Here is an 11281-nt window from a genome sequence, read left to right as displayed (position 1 = left end):
CGGGGTTCCGGGCGGGCGGCTGGGCCCCGGCCTCAGGCGGCGGCGGTGGCGGCAAGGGGGGGGGCCCTGCCCCGCCTGCGGGGCTTCCTGGCGGTACCGGGGGCGCCCGGGGCTCCGGGCCGGCCGCGCCCTCAGCCCCAGTGCGGGGGGAGCCGGGCGGGCCGAGGAGCGACGCACGCCGCGCTCAGGAGGCGCCTGCGGGGAGCGGCCGCCGCGCTGGCAGGGGCGCAGCCCCGGCCTGGCCGCCGCGGGAGGCGGGGGGGGCGCGGAACGGGTGTCCCGGAGCAAGGGAGGCGCTCTCCCGGGAGCCGCTCTCTCGCGTTCCGTTACTTCTGCCACGGACGGATCGTCTCGGCGGAGGTCCGCGAGCGGGAGCCGCCTCCCAACGCTGAAGGGGGAGCCGCAGCCCAGCGCCAGCGGAACCGGAGCGCCGTGCGCCCGCGGCGTCTGGAGGCGGCCCCGGCCCCGCACCCCGGCTCACAGGCATGTTTCTCTCTTTCTTTCTCCCCCGCCTTGCTCGCTGCACCCGAGCTCTGGCCGAGCTGGGATGGATGTGTCAGCTCCGCTGTGCAACACTGTCACTCTCTGCAGTATAAAAAAAAAAAATAAAAATTAAAAACATGTGGAAACAAGGAAAAAGGTTTATGTAGGGACATGATCCAAAACGGTATTGAAAATGGACGCAATGTTAAACTACATAAGAAAAATAAAAACCTTACATTTGTAATGTTATTGGAACAAATGTGGATCATGGATGTTTCTGTTGGCTGGTGATCCCCCTCTGAACAAATTCTACAATAATTTAGCGTTGTAGCGTTAAGACTTGATTCTTCATCTTAGCTCTTATAGTTTAATATTCCAAGCAACAGAGTAAACTATCTTGTATAATGGAATGAGGTATCACCTTTCCAGGTAGGAGAAGGATGCTGTAGCCATTACAGTGCTGGTCAGCTAGCACCTGCATGATTTTTATTACTTTTTTGCAACTTCGCCACAGACTTCCTCAATGAGGTTGGGTAAATCATGCCCTGATCTTCTCAAGGTGCCCAGTACCTACTAAGTATTTCCTTTTGTCTCCATGTTTCATATTTAATAAGGAATTTCGGTATTTCTTCAAGCAAATTTTCACTGTAACAGTATTAAAGATTAGGAGTAGCTTGGATGTTTGGCAGCAGATGATGTGGTGGGCAGCTTGTTAGCTTTTTCAAGAGTGTTGCCTTGATTAAATAACATACATATTTTAAGTGCTTAGACTGATAAACAAAGCAGTTTCTGATACAGTACTTCACCATTTTAAGGTTAACTTTCAAGCAATAATTACATATTAATATGGAAATACCTCCTGTAGGTGACTGTCAGCCACCAAACAGGATTCATCATGAAGACTTGCTTGTAATTAGTAAATTAGCTAGTCCCACTCTACACTTTGATATGCTTATAAAACATAGTCATCTCTCTCTCATCACTGCCTAAGCTTTCAAAGCATCAGACATTAAGTCTGCTGGAGGACTTTCAGAGTGGCTACTCTGATCTGTGAGAGAGTTTAAATGCTGATTCTGCAGCTTAAGTAAAGCGAAAATTATCTAAGCTGGTTCACCCACCCACCCTGTTTTTCTTTTTTAATGTAAATCCCTTACAAAAGTATTTCCTCTCTTGCTTGTGAAATGTAAAGTGCAATTGCTACTGGCTTGCTTTTTTTGAGAGCTAGTTCAGCTGCACGCAGCTGAGCCGAGATCTGACTAGCACAGCTGTGCTCCTTTAAAACAACAGACATTTATTTTCCTACAAACTGCAGGGATTCATGAATCTCTTCTGTTTTACTTTCTGCACATATGCAGTTAACTTGCAATAAAGTTGTTCAGAAGTGGTAATAAGATCACTAAGCCAATGATTCAAAAAGGAAAACTTGAGCTGGAATGTGTAATGGTTGGACTTAATGACTTTGAAGGTCTTTTCCAACCTAAATGATTTTGTAATACTGGATATCCTCAGTATGGCATTCAAAACCCATATGCTGCCTGAAGGCTCAATAGAAGCAGGCTTTCCCAGAGCTGTAGTTTTGGGGTTTTGTGTGTGTTAACTGAGAAGAATGGCCTCACAGTTGTGATTAGAGACATATTTATTACAGGTTTATGTACAATCTTACATGCTACTTTTAATTTTTCTAGGATAAATGGGTGTATGTGACTTTTCCCCTGACCTAAAGTGGTTCCATGTCTTGTTTGGTAAGTTTGTATTTAAAAATCTTTGCCAGTCATACCTTAATGTGAAACATTTCTGGTGAAATGTCTTGCATGAGGGGATTTCCACAGTCCTGAGCTGTTTAAACTTTGTTGCATCAACTTTTGGTGAAGGAGACTGTTCAGTATCTCTTCTCTCTTAAGTCTGCCATGTATGTGCTCTGTGCTGTTTCTTAACCTCTTGCTTGACTGACTTGTAGCAGAAAACTTTCCCAACTCCTGCTTGGAGGGGCTACTTTCGAACGTTTTCCCACTGCCACGTTCAATAAATCGCAGTGACTCCATGAACGTTCACTTGTTTCCCTTCTCAAGGACTGTTCCTGTATTCTGCATACACCAGTTGAATCAATCAGACCAGAAGAGCTATCTCAGAGCAGTGTCCATGAATCCCTGGTAAGAAGAAAAAAGAAACAGTAACTGCCAACATTAAATATAAAGCTGGTACATATGAAAAATAATTTCATTAGGTGGTATTTCTTAAAATGTTAACAGCAAAAATAACCAGAATACTTTGGGGCTTCCACTTTGGAAAAAGACTGTAGGTAACTGTTACTCTTAATCTTGTACTTGTTTAAAAACAAAGCAAACAGACAGGTACACAAACAAAACCCAACCAAACAAAAAAACCCACTGCTAATCAGTAGGTCATAAAACTAAGTCTCAGTATAATGGTAAAAGCACCAACTTGCACATTCTGAGTACTTCATCTTTGCATTCTAATTAATGGTATTTCTGTATTAATTTTAAACATATACATGTTTAAAAATTACAGTCATTTTGAGAACTGTTTTTCCTCACTGTTAGGCTGATTCTGAACTAGCCTGGATTCCCCCATCTACAGGAAGGAATGAAATGGTATTTTGCTCTTCTAATGTTTCTCACTATGAACTCCAGCTGGAAATAGGTAACATAAGTATATCTTAAAATATTTCTTGTTCCTGCAGATGTATGTCCTCAATAGGTTGTTGCTAACTGCAGTGAATATTAAGTCTGTAAAACGTATTATCAGCTGACGAGAACTATTCTTGTTCTCCTTAGTTGTGAAATGTGCATTGCTCATGTAATGCTCAGTAATCACTTATTTTAAGATATAAGACAAATCAACAATTACCTGAATTTTTCTCTTGATGTTTGTGCATGTCAGCTTCTAAATCTGTGATATGTGCACAATAAATAACAGCATTAAGTAACATCATGTCTTGTCACTTGGCTACCTGAGTTGATTGCCCTAAGGACGGCTGCCCTGAACCCTACTGTGCATGCACATGTTTATGTGAATATACGTGGTAAAAGTGTTGTTCATTGAGATGTGTAATTGATACTGAAAAATGTTTAAACACTTCTAGGTGTTCTAAAAATATCAGAGCCATACTTTAACTAATTTGGTGGATATGTTTTGTGGCAACTACTTAAGTTCTTGACATTCTTAAAGAAAAGGTCATGCTGCTATCAACTGCAATTTTAGATTTGTAAAAATATCTCTTAATATGAAGGAAATTATGTGGTGGATTATTGTATTTTTCAATGTTAAGGCAGCCACTTCTGGTTTCAGGAAGGAGGTTCAACAACTTAACTTCAGTCTACCTTGCACGGCATATGCCTACAGGCATGCAAGTTGCTGTCAGGATCACAGACCTAGAAAATTGCTCTGAAGAACATTTGAAAGCCTTACAGGTAAAGCAATAGCATTTCTGCATAAGGCTGATGAAGATAGTGATGAATACACGTGGGGTTACTGAACAGAGGTAGCCTTTGTGTTTGTACTGGGTCATTTCAGTCAAGTTTTTTCCTCCAAAGGCATAGAATATAAACACCAGGCATGTGTAAATTTGAGAGTTGCTTTCTGAAGAAAACAGTTAACAAGTGTTTTAGAAATACTACTGTAATTGTACAGCTTTTTCTTTGAAACATGTTCTGTACTTGGTATTTAACACCAAAACTTTGGACTATGAGCAAACTAGATTTACTTCAGACAAATGTAATTACAGGCAAGTTATTTACATTTCTATTGCAGGCTATGCACATCACCTGCAACTTTGTATAAATGCACACAGGCAACAGTTCTTCCTACTGATTACTGATGTAGTTAATGCTCTTAGTAAGACTGTTGTCTTGTGGTTAACACATCCACTTTCATTTAATTCCATAGAATGAGGTGGTTTTATCCCACTTTTTCCAGCATCCCAACATAATGACACTTTGGACAGTGTTTACAGCTGGTAGTTGGCTTTGGGTCATCTCCCCATTCATGGCTTATGGTAAGAACTGTTAACTGCAATTTTGGAATAGGAAAAAGGGCTGATACCATTTGGACCACACGGTCCATCAGAGGTTTCCTTTTAAGCAAACCCTGTCTTACAGGAAAAAGAAACTTTATCAAACTATTTGTTTAGAGAAGCCTTCTGTACATAATCTTCCCCCCCACTGAAGGCTGGTATTGGAACTGCATTAAATTGCAGTTGGTCCTAACACCCACCATGTGAGGAATGGTAACTGAGAGATGTTTGAGTTTATACAGCTTTGAATTTTGGCAACAGAAAACTTGATTGAGTAAAGGTTTGGCATAGACTTTCAGTTAACAGAAGCATGGCTTGAGTGTGATCTTTGCCCAATGGATCCATCAGTTGCATCTATGTAACTGTTCTTGACGTATCACAGTCAATATAAAGATGAGAACACCACTCTTGATGAATGTAGACAATGAAGCAAGCATAGACAAGTAATTTAACAAGACTTGTTAGGCTTAGCTAGGCTTTTTTCACTTCCAGGTTCAGCTAGACACCTGCTGAAGACTTACTTTCCTGAAGGAATGAGTGAAGCTTTGATAGGGAACATTCTGTTTGGTGCAATCAGAGGATTAAATTACATGCACCAGAATGGCTACATTCACAGGTAGGAGAATGTCAGTAGGTAAGAATCAGGTTACAAAATCCAGTTTATGAAGAATTTAGTTCCACTTCAAAATTAATTTTCAGCTTAAGTGTTATTCCCTTCCTTTTTCTATATACCCTCTTATGTCAGCCACTGCAGAAGCTGTTTTTTTTCAATACAGCAGAACCAAGTTTGTAGAAACTTAACAAGAACAGTACTCATGCATTATTTCATGCCAGTTGTTACAGGGATTACACATCTGTCTGGCTTTGGCTCTTTCAAACCGACAAGAAACAGAGTTGTAGAAACAGCTTCCTTACTTTACACCCTTTGCAGGGAAGGAGGACCCTTCTCCAATTTCTGGCAGTTTTCTCTTGCTGATCATCTCTCCTCTCTCTTGGGGCTGTATTAAAAAGACAACTCATACCGAGTGAAGAACTTCATGAAAATAATCTGCTAAATAGAACTGCATGCTAACATTGCACTACAAGTTAATGAAATATGAAAGCCTTTCTACTCTAGTAGTTCTTTGAATAATTTTTATAACTAAAATTTACCACTTTATGTTACAGGAATATTAAAGCTAGCCACATTCTGATTTCAGGGGATGGGCTGGTTTCTCTCTCTGGCTTAAACAACCTCTACAGTTTAATTAAAAATGGACAAAAGTCAAAGGTGGTATATGATTTCCCCCAGTTTAGTACATCTGTGCTTCCTTGGCTGAGTCCTGAACTACTGAGACAGGTTAGTATAAATTAAATTTCATTCTTCCTATTCAAAGTTGCTGGGAATACTCAACGTCTAACTTCAGCGTGCTTGCAGAAAGGCAGTGGAAGCTGTTGAACTGCAACTTTTGAAAAGGCATAGATGAACTGGATTTGTATTTCTCCTAAAGAAAACCAGTTTTAAAGCTGTTGTTAAGGTGGTGCTGTACTGTCTCCTCACCTGACCTTCCTGGAAACTACTACAGATCCTAAAACTTGTCTTCAGTACAACCATCAGATTTCTGAACAAAGCCTGAAGTTTCACAATTTAATTGCCTCAATCCAGTGTAGATAGATTACAGGGTACTGGAATCTTGCTTTGAAACAGACGCTTTTATTTTTTGTCAGCACTGATCAATGGCATCAGTGATCCAGTAGAGTTTTCTTTCACAGGATTTATCTGGGTATAACATGAAGTCTGACATTTACAGTGTGGGAATTACAGCATGTGAATTAGCCAATGGACATGTTCCATTTCAAGATATGCCCCGAACTCAGGTATGATTCTAAACTTAATTTCTACTGAAAACCATGCTGAGCTTTTTTTGTTTTACTCTGAGAAACCAATGCTATTGCTGCTGAAATGGTGGCTGGTTTTGTTATTTCAAATATGCATGCTTCTTTCTAGATCAAATGATTGTTCTGTTCCTGGAGTTTCACAGCTTAGCCTAAATAGGTCCAGATTAGCTGCTGAACTCTTTTGCTGGTCTTCCTTTCTACTAGATGCTGCTGCAAAAGCTGAAAGGTCCCACATATTGTCCTTGGGATATAAATACCTTTCCCCGTGGGGAATCCAGGATGAAGAATTCCCGATCAGGTGTTGATTCTGGAATTGGTGAGAGCATGACACACACAATGACCAGTGAAAGACTGCAAGTTCCCTTTTCCAAAACATTTTCACCAGCTTTCCACAACTTGGTAGAACTTTGCTTGCAACAAGACCCTGAGAAAAGGTAACCTTCTAGTGAAAACGAATTTTCTGTCACTTCAATCTAAGACCAAGCGTGGCCCACAGTTTAGGATACAGTAATTAGTTAAATACTGTTAAAGTCAGAATTTCAGACCAGAAGTACTATGTACCACGCTACACTTAATTTTTAAATTACAGAACAAAAGGTATCTTATCTGATAGAGGAACCATGCTTTTAAAGTTGTTTGGCTCCTGAATTTCTTGTAATACGAGTGTACTTTGTAACAAGTAAAATTCATTTTTAAACATGCACTTTGTACAGGAAAAAAACAGAAATCTGAAGTATATGTTTTCAGTACTGTCTTTTCTGAATGAGGCAGTAAATTTCTGTTAAATGGAAAAGTGAAAAAGCCTTTAAAATGGATTTCTTTAGTAGTGCCTTCACTACAAACTGAGGCATAGAATGTAGGAGTTCTGTGCTGCTTTTCTCATATCCACGTTTGTCCTGTGGATGAAAAACCACAGCGTTTAAATTGATTTGTCAGTCCAGCCCATTTTCCAAAAGCAGTATTTTACTTTCCAAAATATAATTATATTGTTCATTTTATGATCCAGGCCATCAGCAAGCAGTTTGCTTTCGCATACGTTCTTCAAACAGGTGAGTTTACTACATTTTGTTAAATGACACAGCTATAACCTAAATCTCCAACTCTTAATATTTGTGGCTTTACAAAATTACTAAGTTAGCTGGAGCCAAAAAAACATCCTGTAACAGCATATCTGCTTCAGACTATTTTTATTTTTTTTTTTAAACAAAATGGTATTGATAGTATAGGAAGTATTAAGAGTAATCCATTTCCCCTTTGATAAAGTTGGTTTAACTTACCTAAAATCAGCCTAACTAATAAGAATAATGGTTAATATTCTTAATTTAAAGCAGAAGAACCGCAGAGCTATAGTAATTAACCTTGAAAGATTAATTCAGCTTTAGAGTGAGAAACGCTAAACCCCTCATCCTGTTATTTTCAGTATTGTAACATGCAAGAACATGGCTCTGATTTCATGTGCTTTTAATCAAGTCAGATGCAAGGTTATGTTGACTTTTATGTGCAGCCTTGTTTTAATTTTTCTTCTTTCTAGATAAAAGAACAAACACAGAATTCACTGCTGTCTCTATTACCACCTCCTATTCAAAATAACAGATCAGAGTTCTTGGCACTGCCCTCAGCAATAGTTGGAACTGAACTTGGACATATTACTGCAAATCAAGATGATACAGACTGGGAATTCTAAATAAATACCAAACAAACATACCTCTCCTGTGTTTCAAAGAAGGAAAATGTGATTTGTATTTGCTGCTTTAGTTTGTATGGTTAAAATACAATTAGACAAGGTATACTTGAAAATGCCATTAAAGTGGCCATACTTCATTAACTCCTTGCTCTGTTGGCATCATGAAGTGCAGCGTGCCTCACTTTCTGACCATAAGGAAAACTGTATATAGAAAATGGCTGAATGCTTATCTCCCTCTTTCAAAATATTTCTAAACAAGAGCATTCCTACTGTGATCTTACTTTATAATGTATTTTTAGCTCATACTGCTGCAGTCAACGTGCCTTTCTGAATTCAGGCCTGGGTTTTGTCTGTGACCTTACTTAAACAATCTATTCATCTTTTCATTATTACCCAGATTATTTCAGTAAGGAGAAATCCTCCGCTTCCAAGTCTAAATTTGCAACTGCACAGATTAGTTGCTTATGCAAATAAATGTTTTTCTTTTCATGCATTTTCATCATTTTCATGCAGTTTTAATACTGCGTATTTCCCAAAGAAATCAAGCTACTTGAAAATGTGACTCATGCTCTTACATTTGTCTACGTTCTTTGTACAGATTTGTGCATTTGCATCTCCATTTATTGCTGTGTCATTTTAGCAGTTAATCTGAGGACCTCTTACTGTGCAAGTAAGTCTCAAGTTATAACAGGTATGGGTTAATTTTGAAGAATCATATTAAATAATCTGAAGTTACTGTACATATTTTTATTTATACTGTATTCCCATTCACCAACAGAACTTACCAGAACCTAATACTGTATCTTAAAAGAACAGACAATATGCATTAAGCTTCACTGGTACTCCTGCTGACAAACAAGCCTCTTCTGCATGGCACAGTGAAGGACAGATTCAGCTATAGCAAGAACTTAAATTCACTAGGATTCTAGGGTTTTTATTATCTAAGTCAGATGAAAAACTGCCTTTCTTCTCCCTACAATTCAGTACATTTTCATCTCTCATACTGTACCAGGCAACTCAGGCTGAACAAAAGCAGCTTCTTTTTAAAAAAGCTGCTCATTCTCATCGCCTTTTAGTAAATGTTGTCCTAAAGCCATGAGTACTTTACTGATGTAAGTTCTGACTGTAGTAGAAACGTATAAATAGATACTGAATGGATATTTTAAATTCTCATCGTTAACAATATTCCACATTAAGTGTTCAAGTCTTCCATTACTGAGCCAGGCTACAGCCAGCCTTGGGAATACTGTTTTGCCAGCAGCTTCACTACAGAGCCTTGAAGACCAAATGACCAAAACACAAGCCTGAGACAGACATAGAATTCTAACCAATCACATTAAAATATTAACAAAAAAGTTGATTCTGCTCATTATGCTGTGAAACGAGCTCTGTATCTCAGAACCTAATATGTGAAACTTAAGATTAAAACCCTTTCAATAAACTTACCCTATCTGTCTCCATTTATTTCTGTAATTCTTGTACTTCTGTTTTCACCATAGTCCAGCCATATTAATGGCTTCTTGTTCCTGCAGGAAAGAAGTTTCATATTTATGCCAATCGTTAGGTAAGAAAATAGTTGTCTAAATTGGAAAATTACTCTGATCATAAAAATATTAGTAATTTAAATATGTGCTCTTAGAGAAGATACTATTTTCATGCGAAGCCCATGTTCTTAATTCTTAACCACTAAAAATTTTGACTTTTCAAATCAAATGTGTTACATAACATCTACAAGTAACTTTTGACTAACAGTACATGTTAAAACTATGTCAAATAAGTGAGAACACACATGAAGTTGTACATATTTTTAATTATAGACTGCTGAATAAGCATTACTACTCAAAAAAAAAAAAAAAAAAAAAAAAGAGTAGAGCAGAAAATTCCAGGCACCTTAGCTGCTAGTATCTGCAAGTTTCTCTTGAAACAACAGTGCCCCGTGCTCTTTCTATAAAAATTAACTTGGTTACTAACAAAAAAGTCACTATAAATTGATTTAAACTTTTGTGCTCCAGTGGAGTTACTTTCCTGCTGTCTCTGTAGAAAAAAAATTACTTGTTTCTAAATACCGATCCAGCTTCTGTACTGACATAACTTTTAAGAAGAAAATGAAATACAGTTTTGTAAATTAAAAAGCTCACAAATCTTAACTGTTAGAACTATTGCTTCTCAACAACTAGAATATTTTCAAACAAAAAGCAATTAAGAGGCTTCTAGTGACTTCTAGTAATTCTTAAAATAACCAGAAATATTTGAATGTAGTCCCTGAATTGTTTGCTGCAGTTTTGTTCATTAACTCTGATACTTGCTATTAAGGAATAATGCAAAATAAGAAATAATAGTTAACATAAAAGTATGTATAATCATCATATTTCAACTGTCACTGAAAGTAAGTTCTTTGAATCAACTGTGTTCTACTGAAAATCTGAAGCTTTTGCACAGTGAGTGTTTTCAAAGTCTGAGATTCATGATCTGTAGTATTAAGATACAAGTTGCAGAGACTGTATTTCAAGCTGACATAGTTCTAAGCACAATGTATTTTTTTTAGAGCATGTGTTTATTCATTTTTACTCATACCAATGACGTGTGTTACCAGCATAAGGACTTGAAATTCTGAAGTATCTCACATTTAGGCTCAATGTGAGGTATTTTCAAAGGGGCTTCTAAAACTTGTATACATTTGCAAAATCTTATGGCCACTGAAACAGAAATGTATAGCTTGGTTACTTTTGCAATACTTGTGAAAATGCAAGGGCTTTTTTTGCTGTCACCTTTGTGCTCCAGTTCATAGTACCTAAAATAATCAAACACCTGTAACAATAGAAAACTTATGTTAATTAACATTATCCTGAATATATGCTCAAAACTGTTGACTTTCTTTCTGTTTTGGTCTCATATCACAGCAGTGTGTGAATGACTGAATGAACGAACACAGGAAAAAGTTGTGATTTACTCAGGATCAACCTGATCTGCTATTTGAACTACTCACTTTAAAGACTCTCAATGCAATAAATACTCATTGAAGAGAGAACAATTTCTTCCACTTGGTGCTATTAAGAAAAAAAAAAAAAAAATTTGAGTTTTACCTTACCTCTCTCTTTTCCCCACACCCTCTTTCTCCTCAAGCGCTATGAAAGCAGTTTTTAGCCTGGAGGATCAGTTAAATGGCAAAGCATTTGAAAACCATTGTTCTGAAGGTCTCTGAG

At 38.0% G+C, this 11281-nt stretch overlaps 1 protein-coding gene and 1 long non-coding RNA gene across 4 annotated transcripts; one reads left to right on the top strand and one right to left on the bottom strand.

The window, feature by feature from the left end:
* The first annotated feature begins 29 nt into the window (after positions 1-29).
* STRADB (STE20 related adaptor beta) lies at positions 30-9523 on the top strand. 3 transcript variants are annotated; one of them, XM_037398636.1, is made up of 12 exons: positions 30-483; positions 2169-2225; positions 2553-2633; positions 3045-3144; positions 3793-3914; positions 4420-4498; positions 5009-5132; positions 5684-5855; positions 6269-6373; positions 6599-6828; positions 7401-7443; positions 7926-9523. In XM_037398636.1, exons 2-12 carry the CDS (start codon positions 2214-2216, stop codon positions 8076-8078), a joined length of 1221 nt encoding a protein of 406 aa, XP_037254533.1. In that variant the 5' UTR covers positions 30-483; positions 2169-2213; the 3' UTR covers positions 8079-9523. The 3 variants fall into 3 exon arrangements, with proteins under 3 accessions (XP_037254533.1, XP_037254531.1, XP_037254534.1); XM_037398634.1 differs by having other exon boundaries at positions 4390-4498; XM_037398637.1 differs by lacking the exons at positions 30-483; positions 2169-2225; positions 2553-2633 and having other exon boundaries at positions 3773-3914; positions 4390-4498.
* Positions 487-5677, bottom strand: LOC119152890. The gene is made up of 3 exons (XR_005105962.1): positions 5432-5677; positions 2261-2630; positions 487-585 (listed from the first exon to the last, which is right to left on the bottom strand). It is a non-coding gene; the product is annotated as an uncharacterized LOC119152890 (long non-coding RNA).
* Positions 9524-11281: the final 1758 nt, after the last annotated feature.

This window comes from Falco rusticolus, chromosome 8 (assembly GCF_015220075.1).
Source record: "Falco rusticolus isolate bFalRus1 chromosome 8, bFalRus1.pri, whole genome shotgun sequence".
Lineage (NCBI taxonomy): Eukaryota > Metazoa > Chordata > Aves > Falconiformes > Falconidae > Falco > Falco rusticolus.
This window is presented reverse-complemented; position numbering and strand designations above follow the sequence as displayed.

Excerpts from the sequence above, each read along its gene's own strand:
- STRADB (XM_037398634.1), top strand. Across the intron at positions 3,145-3,792 it reads TGAACTCCAGCTGGAAATAG|GAAGGAGGTTCAACAACTTA; the intron begins GTAACATAAGTA and ends TTCTGGTTTCAG. Across the intron at positions 6,374-6,598 it reads AAGATATGCCCCGAACTCAG|ATGCTGCTGCAAAAGCTGAA; the intron begins GTATGATTCTAA and ends CCTTTCTACTAG.